Source organism: Alnus glutinosa, chromosome 6 (assembly GCF_958979055.1).
Source record: "Alnus glutinosa chromosome 6, dhAlnGlut1.1, whole genome shotgun sequence".
Lineage (NCBI taxonomy): Eukaryota > Viridiplantae > Streptophyta > Magnoliopsida > Fagales > Betulaceae > Alnus > Alnus glutinosa.
In genome coordinates this window covers 29322757-29350424 of record NC_084891.1, presented here as the reverse complement: position 1 = coordinate 29350424, position 27668 = coordinate 29322757, and the positions used below count along the sequence as shown (strand labels likewise).

The 27668-nt window shown below is 38.0% G+C and overlaps 4 protein-coding genes across 5 annotated transcripts; 3 read left to right on the top strand and 1 right to left on the bottom strand.

Moving 5' to 3' along the window:
• Positions 1–453: 453 nt before the first annotated feature.
• On the top strand, positions 454–5020 carry LOC133870688 (butanoate--CoA ligase AAE1). The gene is made up of 2 exons (XM_062307866.1): positions 454–746; positions 3434–5020. Exons 1-2 carry the CDS (start codon positions 549–551, stop codon positions 4904–4906), a joined length of 1671 nt encoding a protein of 556 aa, XP_062163850.1. The 5' UTR covers positions 454–548; the 3' UTR covers positions 4907–5020.
• Positions 5021–8888: 3868 nt separating this feature from the next.
• LOC133870216 (vinorine synthase-like) lies at positions 8889–9686 on the top strand. Its single transcript, XM_062307299.1, has one exon. The coding sequence runs from the start codon at positions 8890–8892 to the stop codon at positions 9565–9567; it is 678 nt and encodes a 225-aa protein (XP_062163283.1). The 5' UTR covers position 8889; the 3' UTR covers positions 9568–9686.
• A 5704-nt stretch (positions 9687–15390) lies between these two features.
• LOC133871274 (metallocarboxypeptidase A-like protein MCYG_01475) lies at positions 15391–21716 on the top strand. Its single transcript, XM_062308681.1, has 11 exons — positions 15391–16036; positions 16568–16625; positions 16699–16809; positions 17042–17179; positions 17650–17719; positions 17804–17859; positions 18207–18332; positions 19449–19588; positions 20637–20709; positions 20788–20862; positions 21265–21716. Exons 1-11 carry the CDS (start codon positions 15876–15878, stop codon positions 21580–21582), a joined length of 1326 nt encoding a protein of 441 aa, XP_062164665.1. The 5' UTR covers positions 15391–15875; the 3' UTR covers positions 21583–21716.
• An 877-nt stretch (positions 21717–22593) lies between these two features.
• Positions 22594–27287, bottom strand: LOC133871077 (pentatricopeptide repeat-containing protein At5g42310, chloroplastic). 2 transcript variants are annotated; one of them, XR_009900820.1, is made up of 5 exons: positions 25420–27287; positions 24203–24355; positions 24028–24099; positions 23147–23325; positions 22594–22889 (listed from the first exon to the last, which is right to left on the bottom strand). XR_009900820.1 is itself a non-coding variant. In XM_062308435.1 (4 exons), exons 1-4 carry the CDS (start codon positions 27190–27192, stop codon positions 23215–23217), a joined length of 2109 nt encoding a protein of 702 aa, XP_062164419.1. In that variant the 5' UTR covers positions 27193–27287; the 3' UTR covers positions 22594–23214. The 2 variants fall into 2 exon arrangements, 1 of the variants encoding a protein (XP_062164419.1); XM_062308435.1 differs by having other exon boundaries at positions 22594–23325.
• Between the last annotated feature and the right edge of the window lie 381 nt (positions 27288–27668).

Sequence of the window (27668 nt, the reverse complement as noted above, 5' to 3'; positions counted from 1 at the left end):
GGACATCTCGCCGAACGGCCGATTCGAAGTTTTTGGCTTGCTCCAGTGGCGTCATCCAGCCACAAACGGATCGTTCCCTGGCCAGGCGTCAGTTTCATATGACTCTAGTGGCATCGTCTAGCCGTCCCCGGCCATCTGTCTGGGATCCGGCCCATCCCCGACCAAAACGGCTGGATCCCAGCCTGCTGGCCGAGATCTGGCCCTTTCCCGACCAGAAGCGTGGTCGGGGTGCTGAATTTTTTGTGGTCGGGGTCGGAGTCGTGGTGGCCGGCTTGCTGAATTTCTGGCAGTGTGATGATTTCCAGCGAGGTGGGTTCAACAAGAAATGAAAGGTTATTTTTGTCCATGTAATAAAATTTGTTGTAACTTATTTTAATATTAAGCTGATGCAGAGGTTCCATTAATAATTACCCCTAGCATTTCTCATTTTTCCGTATCAATAATTAATCTATTCAACACATCTCCTCCAAATTAAGCTCTATATAGTACATATCCATCCCGGACCATCCATAATATATCACCAGCAACCGAGAAAGTTTCTGAAATCAATGGAGAGTGGGATGAAGTGCTCTGCAAACTACGTCCCTCTCACACCAATCAGCTTCTTGGAGCGCTCGGCGGTGGTCTACGGCGACAGGGTCTCTGTTGTGTATGGTGATGTGCGGTACACCTGGAGAGAGACGCGTGAACGGTGCACCCGACTCGCTTCTGCTCTCGCCCAGCTCGGAATTTCTCGCGGAGATGTGGTAAAGTCTTGGAATTTTGTTCATTCTTTTCTTGCTTTCTCAGGCTTATGATTGATTTTTGCAGCAAATGCTTTTCCATTTGATTAAGCCGTTTCAAAACTGTGATGCGAAAAAATAGACGATTTCAAAAACGTTGCTAATCAAAATGCAATATTTAGAAATGGTGTTTAATAAAATCACCAGTTTTTTACTCTGACTTGATTAAGGAATTGATATGCAGAGGAAACTATTAGCTTAATTTTATTCCAATGCAGAAACCATGAATATATACTGATGTACATGAATAGATTAAGGCAAGTCTAATTTACAATCACATAACACTAATTGACAAACGGCTCCTTTATTCTTTCCTTAGAAGTTGTGTAATCCCTTGATGTGTGGCTGCTGTTGCTCATCAGCACTGTGCTTGATGAGCACGTCAAGCATTGACTTCCTGATTGAGGCAATGCTTGCCTTGCACGATTGATTGGATTGCCTTTGATGGCATGTAGGCTTAATGAGTATCTTGGAATGCCTTCGATGATATGTGGACTTGATGGGGATCCTGTGTATGGTTGGACTTTATTGATCGTGAGAGAATCAGCAATGCAAGGCAAATATTGATTTCCTGATTCATTCAATATTTGCCTTGTATAGAACATTTGCTGTTTGGGTAAGTTTCCATTGATGGTCTGCAGCCTTGCTGATTGACATACCAAATTAGTTCGGCTTGAGTGATTTACTGCGGCCAACTTTATTGGCAAGTATTCCTTGTCAACAGCTGTCGTTATAGCTGTGTTACACATGACATCAGCCTTGTCATGCATGGCATGCGTAGTGGCTGCTTGAGCAGCATCAGTGGCAGTTAGTGACACATCACTATGAGATGCATCACTAGGTAGTTTAACACTTGAAACAGCTGCCTAAACAATACTCAAGAATTACATTAACACTGTTTGAGCCACTCTTTACATTTAAGCACACTCTTAACACAGAAAAATTGGCCGATCTAGCTACCCAAGCCAACAAATAATCCTGTAACATTTGGGTATTACAAAGACAGACTGTGGAAATAGACAACTAAAATATACAAACATAACAGAAAACACCCAAACAACTAGAATCACCAGTTTTTGAAAAAAACAATTAGTTATCAAAAATGTAATTTGGACAATTTTTATAATTTTTATTTTTTTTTAAAAAAAAAAACGCATTTAACATGTTAAATCACCAGCCAAACACACTCTTGGTGTCATTGTTAACGTTGTTGTATCTGGGTCGGACGGTCGGTGCCGTTCCTATGATGTGTGTGGCTAAAGTGCTCCTTTTTTCCTCAGAACAAACTCCACTTTATGCTTTTTAGATGTGACAATATGCTATCTGCCAATGTGGTCCAATGGGGTTTACCTTTTCTTTCATATTTCATATCTGCTGAGTCAGTTTCCAACCCTATGAATATTCCATTAGCTAAAAATATGTGACAATCTTAAGCTTTTCATTTGTGTAATAATCTGTTAATTTCTTCAATTTGTTGATGTCCTTTGGGGATTAGGAAGAGATTTGCTTGTCTTCATTCTCTGGAAGAGTTAAAAAGAGTGGTTGAAACTGGTTGTGTTGTACAAATCACAATGAAACATTAAATTAAATATTCAACAAACAGTGCCACAAATACAGTTGACATTGGTTGTGTTGTATCTTTTACTTTTCTAAAGAAGATTTCTTTAATGGTGTTGTAGTCTTGTCTTGGCTTTTAATTTATGATGAGATAATTGCATGATTGTCACCAGAGTTTGGTACGTTTGAACCTTTACAGCTTGAAGAATGTTTTCTCAAGTATTTTGGCTTTGCGAAATCTCTACGAAAAATAAAATTTCACTTCCTTCCTGGCTTGTCTATGTTTTACTGCTTTTTCTATCTTTGCATATTCGTTTTTGCCAATGATTTGAAAGTTTTAGCTTTATTATGGAGGACTGGGATCCCTAGAATTCCTTGCTCAAATTCGGGCAGGGAATGAGGGGTCGGGCAGCTCGTGTGCAGGGCCTACCTGCCTGGACACCTCGAAACTCGAGTCCCCTCTTTCATTCACCGTCCATATTCCAGGAAATTCAGGCAGCGAATTCCGGGGAAGCTCAATCCATATTGTGGATGGGATGGGGGTTACAGCAATCTTAGCTAGTTAACATGGTAATAAAGGTTTCCTCATACTCCCTCCATCAAATTGAGAGCACCGATTTGGAGAATCCAATTTCATCATTCATCAAAATTCTCTCGAAAGTGAAAGAACTCTCCTGATATTTAGCTCACAGCATCTCAACATACTTTTTTTTTTTTTTTTGATGAATGAAAATATTTTACTCAAGAAACACACATTTACAATACACTCCAGCTTAAAACAAGCTGGTTCAAAAAACTGCAAACCGTAGCTTACAACCAAACGAATCTCAACCTATAACCAAACTACAACAAAAAGCTGCAATACACAGCCTACAATCTCAATCTACCGTTCACCTCTTACAAACACATTAAACTGGACTCTTTACATCAACACTTATCTGCAAAACTCATCTGGACTCTATACAATTCCCATCTATGTTTGTTGTCTGCAGAATCTATACATCAACACTTATTTGTCTGCAGAATCTATATGAACATCTCAACATACACAATCTTCATTTGTGTTTCCAATGAACTTTTACTCATTTGAGCAGGTTGCTGCACTGGCCCCAAATATTCCAGCAATGTATGAGCTACATTTTGGTGTTCCAATGGCCGGTGCAGTTCTTTGTGCACTAAATACACGTCATGATTCAGCAATGGTGTCAACGTTACTTAGACATTCAGAGACCAAAATCATTTTTGTGGACTACCAATTTCTTCATATTGCTCAGGGAGCCATTGATATACTATCCCAGACAAGCACCAAGCTGCCCCTTCTGATCTTAATTCCAGAGTCTGATCAACTATCCCCTAAAATACGCAACACCATTTCAACATCCAATAACCTAGAATATGAGAGCCTTCTGGGAAGAGGAAGAATTGATTTCGAGATCAGAAGGCCAAATGATGAATGGGATCCAATCTCGCTGAATTACACTTCAGGCACTACATCAAGCCCCAAAGGTGTTATCTATAACCACAGAGGCGCATATCTCAATTCACTTGCAACAGTACTTCTCAACGAGATGAGCTCAATGCCTGTATATTTATGGTGTGTCCCTATGTTTCACTGCAACGGGTGGTGCCTCCCCTGGGGTGTTGCTGCTCAGGGTGGCACGAATGTGTGCCAAAGGAATGTCACTGCCGGAGGAATCTTTGATAATATATCTAGGCACAAGGTGACCCACTTGAGTGGTGCACCAACAGTTCTAAACATGATAGTAAATGCAACAGTTAGTGAGCAGAGGCCACTTCCAGGCAAGGTAGCGGTCATGACAGGTGGTGCACCACCACCTCCGCATGTGCTCTTCAAGATGGAAGAACTAGGATTTAGTGTGACCCACTCCTATGGTTTGACAGAAACTTATGGTCCTGGGACGATTTGCACTTGGAAACCTGAATGGAATTCCTTGCCTCGAGATGCTCAGGCGAAGCTCAAGGCTCGTCAGGGCGTGAACCATCTTGGCCTAGAGGAACTTGACATTAAAGATCCTGTTACCATGAAGAGTGTACCCCCTGATGCAAAAACCATGGGTGAAGTTATGTTCAGAGGCAACATTGTGATGAATGGATATTTTAAAGACTTGAAAGCAACACAGGAGGCGTTTAATGGTGGATGGTTTAGGAGTGGGGACTTGGGGGTGAAACACCCTGATGGCTACATAGAACTGAAGGACCGTTCCAAGGACATTATCATTTCTGGGGGAGAAAACATTAGCACAATTGAGGTGGAATCAGTGCTTTATGGTCATCCAACAGTTCTTGAGGCAGCTGTTGTGGGAAGACCTGATGATCACTGGGGAGAGACACCCTGTGCATTTGTGAAGTTGAAGGATGGGTGTAATGCCAGTGCAGAGGAGATTATTAAGTTTTGTAGGAATAATTTGCCCCATTACATGGCTCCTCGAACAGTTATTTTTGAGGACCTGCCAAAGACTTCAACTGGGAAGACACAGAAGTTTGTTCTCAGGGAAAAGGCCAGGGCCATGGGAAGCCTTCCAAAGAAGAGCATCAGCAAACTGTAAATTAACTACCTTTTGATTGATTTATGTTGTAATTGTCGTTTATTGGCATGAATTCACCATAACTTTGTAAAAATTTTCACGCAATAAGCATTAGCTAAAGCAACTTAGCTTGAAGTCTCATTTGTTTTGAAAATGTTGGTGCCGACGATGTTTTGGTTGCTCCCATGACATTTCTGTAACTGGCCAAATTCAAGTTGCGGATCCTGCTTGTAACTTTCACATTAATCACTCTTAACATCAAAATTAGCTTGCTACAATGGAAAAAAGAAAAAGATCTGGTACGTATATCCCGACCAAAAGATTATCTAGGTGAGCACACTATTGGTTTGAAATTGACAAGATAAATCTAGCACAAGGGTTTTGCTAAACTCTTTTGTATCATTCAGAATTTTTGAGGTTTCCTAATGGATATGGATATGAGATTGGCTTTTGACCTCCCCTGTAAATTATGATTGCTGTCACTCTGTCAGGATCATCCCTCATTGTTTTCTTCACATCTATTGGAAAGGGCTCCCGAATGAGTGAACCTAGAGGCTAGAGGTAATGGTGATATTTTAAATCTCAAGAACTGATATTATTTTTTTGCAAGTAATGGTATTTTAGAAAATTTGGTTCAAATCTATTTTGATTTTTTGCAAGTAATAGTATAAGCTAAATGGAATGATTCCATCCTAAGACTTGCCTTTACTAGAGGAATGCGATTCAATAAGGATTAAGGAGAGAGCATAACTTGTTGGGTAGCTTATACCTTAAGTTTAAAAAAAAATAAAAATTGAACTTATCACACGAAGCAATTAAAAGTCTTGCGTGAAAAAAATCTCATGCGAGGAATATCATAGATTGATAGAATGGTCTTCACCAATCAATTCACAGTAAAAATTCACTCATAATAGTGTGACAACATTAGATTAGATCATTTATAATTATTTGTCCGAATTTGAGAGAAGTGTCCAATTTTTATTTGGTCAGATGGATTATATAAGTGGTCTCTCACAATTACCTGCCTGAATTCTCTCAAATTCAGACATATAATTATAGACGATAATAATCTGACAACATTTACTTCCACCAAAGATACCTAATTTCAAGCAAACCTTTGGATTTTCCTGATTCTAGAATATTAGAAAAGAGTAATGATTCACTGCCACCTAAATATACCACTTTTCACCACCTTGTCTCTGTGGCAAGGTGGTCCCTCACTACCTTTTGAGTTTTTTTTTTTTTTTTTTTTTTTTTTTTTTTTTTTTTTTTTTTTTTTTTAATGAGATGATATCTTGCCACATAGACAAAGTGGTGAAAAATAATATTTTTAGACTGTGGTAAATCATTACTCATTAAAATAACACGAAATAAATATTGATGCACTGTTGCCAACTTTTTCATATCTAGAATTTTACAACTTGGTGCCATTTGAATTAAACAAAGAAATTAATGATGTGGGACACTGAACATATTAAAAAGACACCAAAAAAATTTAAAAAAAAAAAAAAAAAAAGAAGAAAGAAGAAGAAGAAGAATGAGAAGATTTAAAGCCTTCCGCTCCGCCGGCCCAAATTTTCATCAAATTTGGTGATATTCTCATGGATACCCTAAAAGGCATGTTCATCGTAATACTACACAAGCTATCGTATTAGATATTCTAAGGCTGAAAAATCACAATTTGAACACAAAGATTTGAACCAAAATGCAAAGGGATGGCGTTTTCCATCATTTTTACAACTTAACCATCCTCGCTGGTATTAGGAATTAAATACATTTTTATTTCCTTAAGAAGCTCGGTTATGAATAACTCAAATTGGTGCAGGCGATATAACAAAGAATCACTTATTACATATCCTGAAATTGACCCAATTCTTCTATTTTTCAAGTTGTACGTAACATTGTCATAACCACCTACAATTTATTTCAAAAAGTATTATAAGTAATACATGTCGTTAATTGAAATATCCATTTAGAACTTTCATCCAATTTTTTTACTAAAATCCATGTCATGTCATTAAAATCATGATACATGTCTTGTGAGCCAATATGGGAGACAACTCAGCGTATCCTATGACATGTCATTATATTATAGGCTATACTTTTGGTATTTGTGCTACATTATATGCCAAAAATAATAATAAAAAAAATGACTTAAACTTAAAAACTTTGTAGGATTAATTAATGGCCTTTAATCAAAATAAATAAATAAAAAACTAAACAAACGGAATTGAAAAGGTGGAATTTTTTGTTTTAGTTTTTTAAGTAAATTTTTTATTTTTGTTTATAAGAAAATATGGGTATTTTAGGAACAATGACAGAAAAGTAACATTTTTTACACACAATGCTACCTTGATGTATCAAACTACCATGCTTGTTACTTTTTGGGGCTTTATTGAAAATGACTAATAATTGAATGAGCCTTTTTATATTTTTCCCTAGTAACAAAATTTGAACATGAAAAGTTGATTAGTAATTTGACATCTCAAAATATTAGAAGAATAATTTTAAAATAATTTTTTGGTATTTAATATAAAAATTTATTATATTAATAGTTTAATTTTTTATTTTTTTTTTTAAAGTCTCATTTTAATATTTCACCTTAAACCTCAATTTACTCCTGATTTTAGGCCTATGGGCTTTTTTTTTTTGGAAACTTCACTTAACCCTACGAATTTTCATCACTTTTGTAATTTCTACATTTTTTTTTTTTAAAAAAAGAAACTACTCTCAATTTAGGATATCGAACTTATAAATTTTTTGCAATGTCACCCATCTGTTAGAATTTTTCATCAAATTCTAACGGAGGCCTTGGAAATTACCAAAATAACCTCTCTCTCTTTGTTTTTTTTTAAAGGGTAAATTTGAATTTTATAAAACGTTATTCGATATAAAGGACATTTCATCCATTTTGCCATCTGATTTAACCTCAAACCTTAATGAATAAACGATATTACAAAAAATTGAAAGATAAATAATATAAGAGTTAAATACCCGACAGCCTCATGTGGTTTAAAAACTTTATTTTTTTGCCTCATGAGTTTTCATTTTTTTTCATACGTAGTACTTGTATTATGGGAAAAGACGAAAATGGTACATCCGTCCATTTTTCAGTCTAAAACTGACGGATTTCCACGTTAGTGACACGTGGCATCATTAAAAGTGCGACACGTGGCTATACAATTTTTTTTTTTAAATAAAAAATAAGAAAATTGTAGGGGTGGCTTTGGGCCACATGGGGTGGCCGGCCACCCCAAAGGCCAAAGGGAGTGCCCGAAACCACCTTCATTTTGCTTGGGGGTGGCTCGGCAACTCCCATTTGGCTTAGAGTTGGTTTGGCCACTCCTAAAGGCCAAAACTTTTTTCTTTTTCTTTTTTTTTTTTTTTTTTTCACTTTAGCCTTTGGAGGTGGCCGAACCACCCCCATGGCCATGGGGGTGGTTCAGCCACCCCCAGACAAGCTGATATAGGGGTGGCCGATCCAACCCCATAGCTCGGCCACCCCTAAATCTAGCATTTTAGCCACCCTCTTGGCCAAAATGGGAGTGGCCGACTACCCCATATGGCCCAATGAGCCACCCCTACAATTTTTTATTTTTTTTTTGTTATTTTTTCTGTTTAAAAAAGAAAGCCATAAAATTAAAATAAAATTTTAAAAAAATTGTATAGCCACATATTGAATGCAATGATGAAGGCGCTTGTTTTGCGGAAGCCCATGTCAACGGCTGTCTATCCCAGTTTCTTAGCCATCCTGATCCCTTGTTAATACACAAGTTCCTTCCTTGTGAATTCGTTTGGAAAGAATCATCTGCGGGAACTTACGTGAGTAATATTCAGGTCGGTAAATTATTACTTATTTGAAAAACTTATAATTTATAGAAAGTGTTGAATTTAAACATCTCAAAAGCTTAAGTTTATAAAAATCGATGAGTTTAATTATTTAGTTTATATTCTCGACTTCTCTCTTCCCCACAAGTGATAATTTATGGCTTCGAGACTCGTCAATGGTTATGTGGGGTTCCTTTTTCAAAAAAGGAAAGAGCGTGACGAGGAGATTCGTGTTTCATGCCTCAGCTATAGCCACCCTCAAGGCCCAAGCAACCAGCTTGTGCGTGAAACACCCCACGCGCTTGGAGGTGGTTTCAGCTTTCATATGGAAGCATGCCATGGCCGCGTCTAGAGAAAACTATGGTTTTCAAAAGCCCTATTTGTTAACCCATTTAGTGAACCTGCGCAGAAGAATGGCATCGTCGTTGTCGGAGTATTCTATTGGAAATCTCCTTTGGATAGCAGCTGCTAAGTGCATGGACAAGGATCATGATCAGGTAGGATTACAAGGCTTGGTGGGTGAGATAAGGGGTGCATTATCAAGAATTGATGGCGATTTTGTTCAAAAACTGCAAGGTCATGAAGAGATCAGAAATTCTGTGATGTGTGAGTCTCTCAAAGAAATTGGGGAAGTAGGATCCAAAGACGAAGTAGACTGCTTTGGGTTTAGCAGTTGGTGTAATTTAGGATTCTATGAAGCTGATTTTGGGTGGGGAAAGCCTATATGGATCAGCAGCATTGGTTCAAGCGTTCCAGTTTTTCTGAATCTGACAATTTTGGTTGACATGCGGTTGGGAGATGGGATAGAAGCTTGGGTGACCCTGGATGAGCAAGACATGGCTAGACTAGTATGAAATTCAGAGCTCCTCACATTTGCTTCCTTGGATCCCAGTCCTATCATATAATGATACTGTTCTTAGTTTGGTCATAGTGTTTTTTTTTTTTTTTTTGGTTAGTTGCAGTTCCCAGATCTTGAGATTTTAGGGTCACTATGTAACCCAGAAAACTAATTGTGACCTACTATGAGTTTAGAAATATTAATGTTGATTTGGTAAAAAATGATTTAAGTTTATGCAATTGGATACTTTAATTCATTATGCACCACGAACTGGCTTGATCATTGAATTACCCAGAAGAAAGGTTGCTGGCTATTCGCTACCCCCAAGCCATCTCAACAAGCTATTTCACGTCCATGAATGCTATGCTTCCAAGTTCCCAAGCTTAATTACATAAATGACTGGGTTACAACTTTGTTTATCAAGCCATGTCAAGTAACTAGCTAGTGTCCTCTTCCAATAGGCTACAGAGGAGGCCGAAGCAATCCTATGCATGGTGCCTATTGGGGAGATTGGAACTTGGCATTATTGTTGTCTTTCCCAGTGATACATTTTCTAGGCAACCAATTGTACTATGAATGATGGTTGAAGATGTTTTAATTATTCTCAAAAGCTCTACTCACAATTTGTAAAAAGTTCTCTAATTTTTAAAAAATGCAATATAATTGATACAATATAAAAAAGAAAACAAAAATAAATTACACAGAAGAATATTTGTAAGAAAAAAGAGGAAAAAGAAAAAAGAAAATTAAATGTATCGACTTCGAGTGCATTTGGCAAAAACTCGTAAAATAAGAACGGCATACATTATGCATGGAACATATGGAATAGATCAAATAATTTAACTTAGAGTCTAAATTTTATTTTATTTTATTATATTTAATAATATATATGATGCCATGTTATTTAAAAAAATTTCTCACTGTTGGGGATAAATCCCACTCAACCCGATCCAAAGATTCAAAAGTCTAATAAAGTCCAAACATATAAGAATAATGATCAGATAAGAATAATGATCATATCAGAAGTCTAAGAGGATATCAGATCAGAAGTCTAAGAAGATATCAGATTGAAAGTCTAAGAAGATATCCAATTAGAAGTCTAGTAAAGGATTGAAGTCCAATTAGAACTCGGACAGCAGTTCTAGATCAACAAGGAGCAGGAGTCCTAATCCAGGTTTGATTCCACCTCTAGGCCTATAAATAGGCCCATACCCCAGGTATAAACTAAGTCTCAATTTTTATGCATAGAGCATTATTTCTTTCACAGAAGCTAACTTAGGCATCGGAGCGGGACCCCCGGAAGGGTCCCTAGGTTTTGTTGTTTTGCAGAGTTATTGAGAAGCGTGAAGAACATCAAAGAAACGTGCAGAGTCACACCATACCGGAAACTGTACCAACAGTTTGGCGCCGTCTGTGGGAAACGATTATTCGTTCCTCACAAAAGAAAAAGAAGATCCAGCATGGTGATGAACACACGTTCCGGAAGCCAGACCAATCGACAGCCCGTGGCCCCACAGGAACCAGCTATTCAGAATAATTTGCAGCCTCCACCGAACCCTCCACCGGGGGGTGGAGATCAAGATCGCATAGCAGCGTTGAAAGCCCAGATTGAAGACTTAAATGCAGAATTGTTACGCATGAGGACGAGACAGCCCAATCCCGAGATGAACAGGGATGAGCGTGAGGAAGAAGATCACAATAGCAACATTAATCCTCGGAGGGAGGATGACCGCCAAGGAGATCTGAGCAGAATTATTGCCGAGCTGGAGAGAAGGTGCACGTACATGGAGATGACATAGAAAGAAGAGAGGACCGAGGAAGCAGAAGCCCTAGGCATAGAGAGCCGAGGCAACAGCGTATCTGCCCGTGATCCCATAAAAAGGATTCTCGGGAATTTTAGGCTTGCTTTTATTTTTTAGCATTTATATTTGCAAAGAACTAGACTTTTATTTTTAATTCAGACTAGACAGAAAATTCCCCAGATTTTGGGAATAAGTATTTTCAGAATAAATGAATAAAGCTGACTTAAGCATCGGAGTGTTCTCGGTCTAGGGACCGGGAACTTGTTGATGTTGCTTCTTTTGCAGGAAAAAACTTCTCGGATCAGTCCTAGCCGAGAAGGAGCCTCTCGGATCAGTCCTAGCCGAGAGCATGAAGAAACTTCTCGAATCAGTCCTAGCCGAGAAGGAGCCTCTCGGATCAGTCTTAGCCGAGAGCAAGAAGAAAAACTTCTCGGATCAGTCCTAGCCGAGAAGGAGCCTCTCGGATCAGTCCTAGCCGAGAGCAAGAAAAACTTCTCGGATCAGTCCTAGCCGAGAAGGAGCCTCTCGGATCAGTCCTAGCCGAGAGCAAGAAAAACTTCTCGGATCAGTCCTAGCCGAGAAGGAGCCTCTCGGATCAGTCCTAGCCGAGAGCAAGAAGAAAACTCTCGGATCAGTCCTAGCCGAGACCAAGAAGAAAACTCTCGGATCAGTCCTAGCCGAGAGTCCCGGATCAGTCCTAGCCGAGAGCAAGAAAAAACTTCTCGGATCAGTCCTAGCCGAGAAGGAGCCTCTCGGATCAGTCCTAGCTAAGAAACTTCTCGGATCAGTCCTAGCCGAGAAGGAGCCTCTCGGATCAGTCCTAGCCGAGAGCAAGAAGAAAACTCTCAGATCAGTCCTAGCCGAGAGTCTCAGATCAGTCATAGCCGAGACCAAGAAGAAAACTCTCGGATCAGTCCTAGCCGAGAGTCCCGGATCAGTCCTAGCCGAGAGCAAGAATAAACTTCTCGGGGGGTCGGATTTAACCCTCGGGTTTTGCAGATTTTTCAAGAGACAGGGAGAAAACCCTAAGGAAAAACAAGAAGGTAATGGGGGGTAAGATTTAACCCTCAGGTTTTGCAGGTTAGCAGGTTTTCAGAAGGAGACAAAGATCGGGTTTCCTTAGACATGGAATTCCCATTATTCAAGCAAGCTTTGGATAAGGGAATTGGGGGGTAACTGTTGGGGATAAATCCCACTCAACCCGATCCAAAGATTCAAAAGTCTAATAAAGTCCAAACATATAAGAATAATGATCAGATAAGAATAATGATCATATCAGAAGTCTAAGAGGATATCAGATCAGAAGTCTAAGAAGATATCCAATTAGAAGTCTAGTAAAGGATTGAAGTCCAATTAGAACTCGGACAGCAGTTCTAGATCAACAAGGAGCAGGAGTCTTAATCCAGGTTTGATTCCACCTCTAGGCCTATAAATAGGCCCATACCCCAGGTATAAACTAAGTCTCAATTTTTATGCATAGAGCATTATTTCTTTCACAGAAGCTAACTTAGGCATCGGAGCGGGACCCCCGGAAGGGTCCCTAGGTTTTGTTGTTTTGCAGAGTTATTGAGAAGCGTGAAGAACATCAAAGGAACGTGCAGAGTCACACCATACCGGAAACTGTACCAACACTTTCAAATAAAAAAATAAAAGTCTTTCTAATCTAAATATGTTATATTTTCACTTTAACATTTAAATATGTCATGGAAAACTTTGCAATGAATGGTTGATCAACTAACCAGCTAGGTTGCTGACTTGGAAGGCATTATCATATTAGTAGGGCCCATGCCCCATACGAGTCTATGTTCCACGCCATTGTACTTATATATGATAGGGATATATTAGAAAAACACCAATAACATGCTCTTTACATACCAATTGCTCACATGGGGTGGGCCTATCACCGTATGGATCTCATCCCATATGAGTAATTGATGTGTAGAGAGTGCGTAATTGGTGTTTTTCTATCATTATTCTATATTATATGACAACATAGATCTCGCATAAGATTCATCTAGTACTTAAATAAATCCCGTACGTACATTGTCAGCTCACAAAATTAAATTTCTAGTCAGTTTCGACCTAGATCATTTCAAAAAAAAAAGAGAGAGAGAATAGAATTAGATCATTTTCATTTCATCCAAAAATAAACAAAAATAATTGATTCTCTTTATCACATGATAGAGAACTTTATCACACGCTAGAACATGTCAATTGTTTTGATTTCTTTTCATTCTATATTAATTTACAAATAATTAAAAATTCATTTAATTCTTTAGTAAGAATTCAAAATACATATTAAAAAAAATACATATAAAAATTACATGCATTTTAAACATAGGTCCTTGTGTTTCTTTACCGAGTTAATGATTTGTTTACCACACATATCTCATTTAAGATGTTAACAATTTAACATCCAACTCAAAGCTCAATGTAATGCCACCGGAACACAAGTACAAGTAATTTATAATATTAATAAAAAAAAATCATTTACAAAAACAAAACAAAAGATCACAAAAAAAGATGGGTTTATGACGGCTGGGGCCTAAGATATATGTTTTAGTTTTTTTGAACTCTACACCCATGGACTCACACTTGCACAGTGGGTTCTTTAATATACATTAATGATGCGGCACTTGCCGATGTTGTTGAAGTGAATGCTCACGTATTAAATGAAACATATATGACATATGGTAAACCGTTAACTTTGACGATAAAATAATATAGTGACCTATTTAAAACATAAGCAAAACTTAAGGATATTATTCTTAAAATTAGGAACTTAATGATTAAATCAAAATCAGATAAAAACCTAGGGGCTAAATATGATTTTTCCCTATAAGTTTAATAGACTGAATTAGATAAATTTCTCCAAACCTAATTTACAGAAAAACTTTGTTATTTTTTATGTAGTTGATTACACAACCAACTCCAGACCACGAATGTTTGTAAAAGATAGATGGATTGATGTGAACCAATTAATACAAAATACAAGAATAGATAGGTTGGCTGTTTCGAGTGAGCCAAGAACTCTAACAAAAACACAGTGAGACTGTATTTTACTTAACAAAATTCAATATAACATTTATTCCATAATCCTTCATTTAAATACACAATAAAGCTAGCAGACTCTCTATAGGAGTGTAACTCTATTTCAGATAGAGTTATCCCATAAATTAAGCTAGATAACCTATTGGTATTCAAAGATAGAATCCTATAGCAATACAAGATAACAATAAATAAATACTACTACTCGTCTTCTCTCATTATATGATATAAGACTCTTATTCAAACTCTACTACTCCTATTAGATATATCCCTTACTTAGATATAGATGTTATCCTTATAGATTAGGATCACATCATAAATGAGCTCGGAGATTTGTTGGAAGTGTTGGTAGGGATACCTCAAATGCTTAGATTAATAATGATTTTTCTTTGATGGATGAGTGAAAAGGAGAATGCAAGAATACTCGTAAGGTATTGAGAGTATGTACCTGAAATGACTAAGTCTTTCCTTACTAATACAGAGTATTTTCTCATTTGACCCTAGCCAAATGTTGTTAGGGCACGATCTTGACTAGGTATGGCGTTCAATTCATGTCCTTTTACGAGGTACGACTTTTGCTAGATGTCCCTTGCTGGTAAGGTATGACTTTGACAAAGTAGTAGTATTGAATTCTTCGTCTCTTGACAGGCTACAATCGTTATCATTCTTCGACCGTCATGTGGTGGTGCATGCATACTAGTATATTAAGAGTGTCAGTTGATTATTTGTTAGAAATAACAAGACAGTTAAGATGATATGACATATCAGTTATCCTTTCTATCGTGTCTCCCATTGTGATTGAAGAATTTTGCTAATAGGCTCACTCCGGCCATCATAATATATGATTTGGACTAGCAATCCAGCCCAAATTAACTCTTTCGTATCGAATTGGTCAATCGGGTCTTATACAAACGAAATGTGTTATTTGTACATGCCCTTGGTGTACAAATAAATTGATAACTAGAGGCTACACTTTCATTCCATTAGAATAGAAGTTTGTAATATACATGCTTTCTCTCATCTTTTTTCCTTCCTTTTCTTATAAACACGCTATCGTTAATTTGCTTCGATGCCAAGCAGGCTCCACAAGGCCAACAGGCAATAGCCGATCATATAGCTTCGATGGGATCGAACGCGTTATCGAAGCTTCTGCCTTCTGATGAAGTGAAAACTCCAATAGTTGCAAACCCGTCTTACCAATTTCAAGACCGTTGAACGTGGAAAAGTTCCGAGACAATAGCTGACAAATCCACACGTTCTGTCTCCAACTTTTCATTATCCACGATCATTGCAAATTGTTTAATTTTATTTGTGTTTTGCCTTTTGTTATATTCGCAGCTCGAAGCATGGGCGAGAAATATCATAGATTGGTCATTGATGTAAGCAAAAATTAACAGAAAACAAAGAAAGCAAAACAGAAGCCTCTTCTTCTTCTTCTTCTCTTTGTTCCTCTGTTTTTGCTGATTCTCTTGGCATGGGTCGTCGTGTCATGTCTCTATCATCCTCTTCATCGATTAGCTTGTGCTTCTTTGCTTTCCTGCAATATGCAGCTTTTTTGGTCTTGGTCGTTAATGGGAAACAAATTCTCACCCCGCCGTCATCGACGCCCATCAACCGCGATCTCTACCATTCCAGGTGATTCCCTATGAAACCCTTTTGTTTTTGCTTTTTAGTGGGATAGTTTTTCGATGACGAAATTTTCTATTTCTGCTCTTTGTTTCTTGAGAATTTACAGGTCAAAAGAACGGGCTTTGTTGAGTTGGTAGTTTGGATTCGATAAAATTTGTACTTTGTTTGAATCTTGGAAATGGGTAGTAAAGCTAACACGGTTTCATGGGCCAAGTTTGTCTTTTTTGGTTGAATTTGTATAATTTTTATCTGGGTCTCAATTGTTTTCATGCTTCATTTGGTTGTTGAGAAATCGTAGGAACTGAAACCCTGAATGTTTGAATTTTTCATTTACATATATTCAGCTGGCGTTACTAAAGTATTTGGCCCCTAAAAAGGAAAATTGACTATGTGGGTTAGGAACTAAGAACCTTCTTATCCAGTTTATTTGTATGCGAAGATCATTTCTGGCCAGCTTGAGCTTTTGGGATAATGCGTAATCTAGCAAATAGGATGTTAATTTTTTCTTTTCTTTGTTTGTTCTGTGGAATTTTGCAGTGGGGATTTGATGGAGCAGATAAAGGCTTTGGTCCATCGTCACCCCGACAAACTCACTGTAGGTTGCTTATGATTACCTGAATTACTCATTATGCTTGATTTCGATTTCTGATTACTAATGTTTTTAACAGATGGAAACAATTAAATCTAGAAATAAGGGCTACCAGGCAGAGATCTCAGTGGTTACATATTGCCGGGGAAGGAGAGAGAATAATGACGGGTCAAAGTTTCGGGTCCTTCTTGTAAGTCTTCCATGGACGTGTTCTGCCTGTGTTGGATCAGTCTTTTAACGAGATTTTATATAATTAAGCAGTAGCCTGTTAGGCCTTAGTTTTATCCTGGCGTTCAGGGTAAACTATCGATCTTAGTAACAGATAACAATGTACTTGGGAAATCTTATTTTCACTATGTAGTGAATAGATTCTCAGATTGGTAATTGCTGGTGTTTTTGACAGACGATTCCTTGTCTTCCAGAGTTTTGGCCAGCATGGAAGGGAGCTCATTACATCTGAACTTGCTTTCCGGATTTTGTCAATCTTAAGCGAGGAGCAGTTTCTACCCAACATGGATCCAGCTTCACTAAACAGTACCCTTGACAAGCTTATCATAAAGGTAACTATAACAGTTTATAGTAGCTGTATTTTACTTCTGATGAGAAAATTGAATTGTTTATGAATTCGATTATGATTCATCCACATGAGCAACTTACTGCCATAGGAACCAGGATAACGTAGCTTTACCAATGCCAGTGCCTATATGCAAGCACACTGAGTTGACTGTTGTAGCAATTAAAGTCGCTGAGTGAATTGAATAGCTTTAGTGCTGGTGCCAATATATAAGTCTTAATAATATTAAATGCTCCTGGAGAATATATCCTTACATGCTTATTAGATTACTCATTGTTACTTAGTTGATCATAGAGAACTTTATGGTAGCTTTTTTTGGCGTTTAGGAGCGTAGTGATAAAAGGACATAAGTGGTATATCCCAAATATTTAAATTGTTAGATATGCGAGTTTATTTACTATTTTTGGGGAAATACTTTGGGGAACTTTGGCATGCTAATATCTTATGATATGTCAGGCAGTGCCAATGGAAAACTTGAATGGCCGCAAGCTTGTTGAAGCAGGAGATCTTTGTGAGAGGAGAAATGGTCATGCACTTTATTTTTCTTATTCAAGAGTTAGATGACCACTTGAAAAGATATTGAAATGCTGAAGTTTGTATTTTTTGGCAGGGAGGGGAGTTGATCTTAACCGAAATTGGAGTGTAGATTGGGGCAAGAAGGAAAAGGTCCATCATCCCTATCATTTTCTACACTTGTATCCTATTATATGAATTATGCTGTATACCCCTTATTGTGCTGTATGTGTGCATACATTTTATTAAGTTTGTTGGGGGATTATGCATTAATTGGGTAAATATTTTAAGTTGAAACCCTCTTTTAAATTGATTTACAGAAAATTTTACACCATTGGATAAGGCTTTAGGTTTAATCATTTTAGCGTTTGTATCCTCTCTCTCTCTCTCTCTCTCATACACACACGCACCCCCCCCCCCCCCTAATTATTCAACTGTCATAGTCAGTGTTATGGTATTCTGCGTCAGTCTTTCTTATTTCTGCAGTTCTCCAATTACAGGATTATGATCCATATGAGGAAAACCCTGGAACCGCTCCTTTTAGTGAGCCTGAAACTCAAATAATGCGGAAACTTGCCCTCTCTTTTGATCCACATGTATGGATTAATGTGCACTCTGGAATGGAGGTAAGTTGTACTGAGTTAATATTCACTGTTGGCTGTTATTAACTGCACAAGTAGTTTTTGCCTTCAAAAGTTTTATATTAATATGTAATGAGTCTACCGATTATACCACTAAAAAAGTGCAGGATCTTGCCATCAAATAATTGCAAACTATTCATGTGTTAGCTTTCTTGTTAATTTTGTCATTTTGTTAAGCTGTACCACCTTTCAAGAAGACGAAGAATGAAAAAAAGCTTTATTTTCGATGTTGTAAGTCATTAAATCAAGTAATTTTAACTTTAATGGCCCTTAAACACGACAAGCTGTGCTGAAAATGCTGTTTATTGACCTTGATTATTATTCTGGACATGCCTCATTGTGTGATAAGAGACTGTGTTCATGTGTGGGGCTTGTTGAGATTGGGTTGAATGGTTGATTGTGATATTGATTCTAGCTTGATATGAGTTGAGGCTGAATTCAACTACTGATTAGTTGCTTGACTTGTCTCAGCTCAGTTTTATGTCATTGCCATCCAAAGTCTCACTCATATCTGATATGATATTTCCATATGACAATCTTTGACCAGACAAATATATATGCAACAAATACGCTTATTATCTCCTTCACCACTGTGCCAATGTTTCCTAACTTTATCAGCCTTAAAGTAATGTTTAGTCTTAAACCAGAAAAGAGTTATTTGGTTTTCATAATGCTCTTTTCAGGTATTGCATGCTTTTACATATATGCATTAAATATGGATTTATGAAATACAAGTATATTATGTTTGGATTGGACAGACTTCATGTTCACATAATAGAGAGGAAATAAGTTGATACTTGTGCCTTTTAACCCTTATGGCCGATGGAAGGAATCAACGATTGCATAGATTGCATTTTTCAGAATTTGTGCCCATTTGTGATCATGCTTGTTTGATGCAATCAGTGGAAACTTGGATTGTCAACGCCTCATATAGGGGAACTCAAACCACTCCTGGAGTATGAATTAGAAGTACTGATTTTATATAGATTGAAATACATTGATTAGAATGCTATGTGATTGTTTTCTTTTTCCCTTTTAATTACCTTTTGCATTTTATATACTTTGCATATGGCTAACTTCCTAAGTTACTTGTTTGTGCAGGCACTCTTTATGCCATACGACCATAAAAACACTACACCTGATGGATTTTTTGCACACCAGATGAAGTTGTTGCTTGAAGAAGTGAACCGTCACCATTGCCAAAAGCGTTGCATGATTGGATCTGGTGGAGGCTCTGTTGGGTTAGTAGTACTTATATTGAAAACTATGACCACTGGAAAACATTCCATTAGATTGAGGAGAATTCATATGTAGACAAATTGCCTTGAGGCTAACTAAGACAAAGACTTTAGAGAGTGAATCAAGAATTCGGCTACTAGGATTGTGACATCTCAAAAAGTTGGTCTTACATTGGGTGGATGAATTATAAAGGTGCTCATGATTGCTAAGTCTCACATTAGTTATTTATTAAGTGAGATTGAGTTTTATAAGTGATTTAAGGAGACTTTAATTGTAACTTGACTAGTCTTTTTGTGGTTTTCTCGGGGCCTTAAGGTTGGGTTGTTTTGTGGGCTTCTTCTTGTCGGGTCGGTGGTGAGGCATACTCCGTGTGTATTAGGGGGGCGCCTTACGCTGTTTTTTTTAATAAAATTGCAATTACTTATAAAAAAAAAAATGATATCAGAGCAACCTAGTAACACTATATAGAAATGAGGTACTACATGACATGGGGTCTGATAAGGACATCAGGGATTTGAGTGGGGGAATTTGTGACACCCCAGAAGTTAGTCCTATGTTGGGTGGGTGGATTATGAAATTACTCATGGGTATTAAACTCAACATTGATTATTTACTTTGTGAAACTGAGCATTATAAGTGATTTCACAAGCCTCCAATTGTAACTTGACTAATTATTTTGGAGTAATAGCACAAACGTAGCTAACGTTATTATTTTGGAGTAATAGCACAAACGTAGCTAACGTTTTCCCTAGGTTGTTACAAAGATGGTGAAAACAATTATCTCCCATCCTTGCATAAGTCAAATGCAAGATGCATGGCCTTCAAGCTAAGGAGTGCCGACATTCAGCACATCCTAAAGAGCCAATTAAGAACACAAATTTGACACGTTTGTTACAATTGTTTCTACTTGTTTAATGTTTTGCTATGGTTTTAGATGTGTGGCACTTTTTACATGAGAGTGCTCAAATTCATAAGGTCAAAAGGAGCCATTAAGAATATGGAAAGTTTACTTACATCTTTCCACGAGTTTGAGCTTTGCCTTATTATTAGGTATCTGGCACATGGGACAGCAACAGATTACATGTACGACATTGCGAGGGTGCCCATGTCTTTCACATTTGAGGTTTGTGAAATCAGAACTCTCATCCTATGATTGCTTAGAGCAATTTGACTCATTGGAATATTTTGCATTGACTGACAGATATATGGAGACGGAGCAGCCTCATCCCAAGACTGCTTTAAAATGTTCAATCCCACTGACCTCACTACTTTTAATGTATGTTAGTATGGATTGCTCCAATGTCTAGTTAACTTCTTCCTTTTACCCCCTTTTGTCATTGTTTTTTTGCGTTTCCTGAACAGAAATAACATTTGAGGAGAGGAAATCTGCAGAAAATGTGATTTCGCAGACAAAAAATTTGATTTTAAACCAAATTGCAGAAAATGTATAGTTTGGGAGTGAATTTTTTTTTTTAAATAAATAAAAATTGTGATTTGAAAACGTAGAAAAATCTGTTTTTAAATCGTAGGCAAATGGGAATTTTTTTTAGAACACTATTTTAAAGGCCAAACTGCGTTTTTAAAAATCGCATGTTTTGAAATCGTAAACCCAAATAGACCCTAAGAATGAGTTTGATAGGTTCATATTTCTCTCTAACTAGATCTTTTTGGGTTTCAGAGAGTTGTCGACGACTGGTCTGCTGCGTTTTTTAGCATTTTCAAATTGGGTCCACTGCATCTTGGTGAAGTTGATCCAAAGGTGTCTGCTTCCAAGTTGGACAAGTGGGTATCCATCGATGAGTATCTTGATGGGTACTTGATGGAGAGGAGCAGCAGATATGGGAAGAAGATGGAAGTGCTTGAGCTTGGAATGCAAGAGATAAGAACGTATTTCAGGCTCTTCTTGTTATCCTCTGTATTGTTATTGTTCATGTTCTGCTCCAGAATTTCAAAAAGTAAGTCTAGTAGACCAGTTCTTTCTGCCATTCCCCTATGACATTTTTAGCTTGATGAATGGGGCATAATAGAGATAGTGTTGTATCTATAGATATTAAAAATATTCTTTTACCCATAATGTAATTGCTGATTTGTAGAACAACATATTCTGAGAATTAATTGCCGTTGTTGACATGGGCTTGTGTTGCGAAAGCGTCCACATTTTATTTTGTTGCATTCAACGGCATACATAGTGTCATAACATTTATACATCTTGTAGTAAGATATGCACTTTTAAATATGTAAAATTTAATTTGAACGATGAAATAGATTTTATCCATTTCACTTGTTGTACATTCTTATTATAATTTAAGCCTTATATTTTGCTAAGTGCAAAAGAGAGAGAGGGAAAATGGAAAATCACAGCGGCAATGAAATACATTTATTGCAACGGCATAATTCCATTCTCTTGGTAGAAATAATAACCACAATTAGCTCAATGAGTGAAGAAAACAAAACTTATAAAAATACAAGCAAATTTACTTTTTGTTAGTTAAAAAAAATCGTATTTTTCTATTTTAATTATTCACTTTTTTGAAGCACTTACATCGAGCTCTTTATTTTAACTATCAACTTTTACTATTCTATATCAAATATTTCTTTATTATTTATTTAAATGAGAGAAAATATTAGAATTTAAAAAATGCTTTGTTTTTACATTTGGTGAGTATTGTAGCAGCTCACCAAATGTCAGACACAATTCCTTTTAGCACCCATTTTACCACTAGTCAAAATGACACACACACACACCAACAAAAAAACAAATAAATAAATAAATAAAGGGGGAAAAACCCTCCCCAAGTCTATTGCATTCTCATCATTGCATCTAATCTGCATTTTTGCCAGCAAGGCAGATATTTGCATTAGTTAAAAGAGAGAGTAGTCCAACTTTGAATTTACACTGGGAAACTTGTGAAAAAAAATTATGACCCTCCAATTGATGAAGAATAAGATTTATGCCAATTTTTTTGCCGCTCGTCCATTTACAAGACAACGTGAAGAATTAGTGAACTGGTCCAGAAACTGTTACTAATATTCCTCTGTATTATCCCTGACAAAATTGTATAATACAACAGCATATTTAACACATGGGCAATGCATCTGAGGAAGAAAAAAAAAATTATGACCTCGCTCGAGGAAATGGAATGGGAGAGGGGGAGGAGGTATTAGGTAGTATAGGAGGTTCTTCAAGTCTTTGGTGGGAGTTCTGATGATGGTGTGGTCTTCATTGGCGTTGCTGAACTCCTGAACAACCCTGGTAGTATAGATTTCTTTCTGACGATGATTATGAACATGAATCAATATCTCCTGCAAAACCATTTAAGCCAGACAAAAAGAACCCTTTGGTATAGGAGATTCTAGTATACAAACAGGATTTGCAACATTGCCCTCATAGCATGCCATGCTTTATAAAAATGATAACAGGACTTATCCTTGGATTTCAGAATTTCCAATTTCTGAGATTCTGTCCTTTACTCTCTAAGATTTTAATTCCCTTAGCAAAACTGAAACTTCTCCATTCACAGCATATTGTTGAAATGTAGGCTGAAGACTGCGACACTAACCTCAAATAGATAACTAAAAGATCAAACATGACAGTCCTGTACTTTGCTTTGATTGTGTTTCCCATCAACTATGATTTCACTGTCTGCTTCATGTATTTCAGAGCAGATCGTAACATTGATCTAGCTTTCCTATCTGGAGTGCACTTAGACAAAATCATTTCTTCATACACGCCTGGAACCTGATATAGAATCAATTAACTTGCTTTAGCAAAAACAGAAGCAAAGAGCAATACATACAATGTCAATTTTCCTTTCAGTAACTTTTCTCTATTGAAAAATTCTCAGCCTGGTAGTTCTACTCAAACAGCCAAAGCCAAGGGAATCAGAGATGCAGCCGTATGTATGAAACCTTAATTAATATAAAAATCAAATGTTAAAATTTACATAAATGTAGGTCCTTTAGTCAAAATTGGGGTCCATGATGCGGTAAAACCATAATGAGACAGGTGATGGCTGTTTAGTGTATATGTGGCTTAGCAAGTTCACAAACCCTGGTATGCTGCCTACATATTGTTTATAGAAGAAAAAAAAAATTAAAAAAATACTCCACTAATCCCTACACATTGCTTGTAAAAAAACGCTTCTGCCAAGTCCATATTATTTTAAGTAGAAAATAACAACGTTTTACATAATCATTTTCTAACTTTTCTTGTGAAAGTAGTCAATTGCTACCCCAGTAACTAAGCTAGAAATACTGAACAGCCAAAAGAGAAACGCGGAGGACTTGGTCATGGCCACAAGTAATGGCAAGAGGCACCCAGAAATCTAAAATGCCTCCACATAAAAAAGATAAAGAGGACCATATGGGATGCTAACCCAAAAAAAGGGCAGCAAGGGGTCCTCGGGATGGGTCTTTAAAGCAAAAAATAATGGATTTATACCTTATGAAATTTGTCAACACGAATCAAAGCTTTCATAAGCGTAGTATATGTTACCACATCTGGTTTCAAGTCCTGCAATCATGGGGATCACAATGAACATGTGGTAAGATGGCAAGACCGATGCAACCTCAAAATATACAAACAGTTGGGTAAAAGCAATGGAATGGTAATATACATTTTCCTTCATGTACTGCAACACAGCAAAGGCTTCAGCATCTCTTCTATCTTCGCCGAATGCATTTATTAATGAATTGAGAGCTAAAAGACTGGGCTTCAGGCCGTCTGCTATCATGGCCCTAAATGCATTTATTGCTTCCTCAGACATGCCCTGTCAAAAATTGGAACTGAAGATTCAAATGCATCCTCAACAAAAAATTTCATTCCCAATCAGATAATTGAAGAGAGAGAGAGAACATATTCGTTCGGAAAGGTAAAACTGGCAGCCCCAAGTACAAGCACAGCTTTTAGGGCTGGTAGCTCATTAGCTTATTAGTAATTCTTTAAGAGATTCTCTGCTATACCCATTTTATACTTGAGCTTCTTTTTTTTTTTGAAACAAAAAAATGTTGTGTTAAAGCTTCTGGAAGAAAATGGAATTTTGAGCATTTACTTGTACAGCCTCAATGTAACCTGTGATTTTTGTGGGATGATATTTGACAAAGTCATCATTACTGACAAATTCTGAGATTATATTGAGCTTTCTCAAGATGGTAAGAAAGATGGTCAATAAGTGACATTTTGATATCCTTTCGGCACTGAGCCACAAAAAAATTAGGGCACTAGTAATGATGACTCCGTCAAATCAAGTTAAGCCATCTCATGGTCTACCTGATAACCTAATGCAAAGTGTGGGAATGATCACCTAAAATGTTACTTCTGGTTTTACATGTCTTAGCCCCTGGGTCTTGGCTCAGGTGATAAAGAGGTGGAGTGGGGCTGGGCATTACGTCCAATCCTTGTCAGGCAGGGAAGGCAGGGGATAAAACAGAGGGGAGAAAGTAAAATAAGTAAGAGGAGAATTTTCTCAATATGGTACAGGTATAGAAGATGCTATTAACAAAATTAACACACATTTTGATATGTCAAAGGATACAGAGAACACGAGAAACCTATAATCTTATCCTATTATGGCCATTTCAAAACAAGAGTACATGTGACAACAAAATAACATAATAGGAATTTCATGGTTTCACAGAATAATAAAACCTGAAGTGGGTGTATCAGTGTGATAATCAGGTAAGATGCAACTGCTGGTTTGACACATTATGCATGAAACAATGTATGCTCTATCTATTCTCTGCTTGTAGAACACATACTCACTAAAAGTAAATTGGTTAGAAGATGAATGTATAACGAAATTACAAGAACATATAGAGTCAACAACAAACATACCCTTTGCGCATAGGCATTGATCAAGGCGTTATACATTGTCGATGACGGCTTCAACCCCGCAGACTTCATGTCCTCCAAGCACTCTATCGCATCATCAAACCTCCCTGACCGTCCGTAAATATCAACCAGCGTGGTGTAGGTCACCACATTTGGCAGCAACCCCTGACTCTGCATCCTCCCCAACAAGCTCTTCACCTCCTCCCACCTCTCCTGATCCCCCAAACAATTGATCATGATATTATATGTCGTGGCACATGGCGAATACCCTTTCTCCTGCATTTCCTCAAACAACTCCCCTGCTCTATCATGCCGCTTTGCCTTGCAATGGCAATCGATAAGCGTATTCCACGTGACCGTGTCAGGCTGAATCCCCTCCGATAGCATCCGTTCGAAAGTAGCTACAGCGTGATCAAGACAATTGTACTTGCCAAATGTGTCGATCATCACGTTGTAGAAATGCCTATCAGGCATTACTCCACTACTCTTCATTTCCCTCAAAACCTGAAACGATCTCTGCCACTCTCCTCTGTCCCTATAACTCGCTAAAATTCGACTATACACAAATGAATTAGGCTGTACATTGCTCTCTTCCATTTCTTTCAACACGATTCTCGCACTTTCCCACCGTCCTGCATTTGCATACGCATCAATGAGGAGACTGTAGGTATGCTCATCTGGCGAAACTCCGCTCTTCTCCATCTCCGATACGATCGACTCGGCATCTTTCAGAGAACCGCCTTTCACATACGCTTTGAGAAGCGCATTGTAAGCCCTACTCCTCGGCTTCAACCCGGCATCTCTTATCTCTTCGAAAATGGCCTCGGCCTCCACAGTCCTACCCGAATTCCCCAAGGCGGATATAACCGCAACGAGAGTTGCGGTTTTCGCGCTCAGGCCACTACCCTGAGCCATGGAAAGGAAATGCATGGCCTGGGTCGGGTCGCCGGCGGTTGCGAAACCTACAATAATGTCGTTCAGAAGCTGGCAATCGAGCTCGATCTTATCGCATTCGATTTCGGCATAAAGCTTCTGCAGAATCGGCAAGTCAATCTTGTTAGTGCGGGTAAGGGATTGAATTATCAAACTGTAATTGACGAAATCCGATGGGAAACCGTCTCGGCGCATCCGAGACATCAGATTGAGCGCCTTCTCGAGGTCGTCGTTGCGAGCACACGCACCGATTAGCGCGTTGTAGGTCAGCGGGGTTAGGGTTTGTTTCTGGGAGAGCAGAAACGCCTCGTAGAGCTTCTCGGAGCGTCCCAGCGCGTGGATGAGAATTGAGTAGAGCAGCTCGTAAGAGAAGCAGAGGTTATGCTTCTGGAGCCACGAAACGACGGAGTACGCTAGTCCAATGGAGGATGAAGAGCAGAGGGATTTGAGGAGTGAGTGCCAGAGGGGGGCCGGCACGGCCCGGTACGTCTCGGCGAGATGGAACTCGGTCGGTTCTAGCGAAGTCGGAGGATCCGAACCCGAACCCGAATTAGAGCTGCTGGTGGTAGTGGGAGAACTGGAAAGGAAGTTGAGGAGGGGAGTGAAGTCGTAGCGATTGTTATGAAGTGAAACGAGGTCGTTTTCGTCGTCCTTGTCGTCGTCAAGTTTTCTCGATGACTTAACAGAAACATAGACAGAGCCAGAGGTTGTTTCGCTAGCGGCGGTGGTAACGGCGGTGACGGGAAGTGGCGGTTGGAATATATAGTAGTGGCGGAAGTGTATTGGAGAAGTTAACGGAACTATCGGGAAACGAGTTGGGAGTGGCGGTGGCAGAAGAAACATGTTATGTAATATATTCTTGGCGAAAAGAGAGTGGGAGACACGGGGTAGAGGTGGCTCACGAAGGAGTTCAGTTTTATCTGATATTTGGATATTTGTTTATAGTTGGTGGCTCATGAGAAAGATGAATGCAGAATCTTTCTTGTGTGTCGCGAAGTACCTGATCGTGTCTAGTGACGCTTGTCAATTTATCTCAGAATTGCTGATATGGTAACGCATCGTTAAAAATTGTTCAAGAAGGCCAATCTCGAAATGCCACGTGGTAGGAAAAGAGGACTTTTTTTTTTGTGTAAGAGAAAAGAGGATTTTAAATTTTCACTACTACTCCGTTTGTTTCGGCGTAAAATAATTTCTAAGAAATAATTTTAGTACTTTATGGTGTTTAGTAGGGGCGAAAATAATGGTCAATGAAAATCATTTTCAGTTTGACCGTAAAAGCTTCTTTAATTTTCGAAAATAATTTACGATTTTTAAAACCG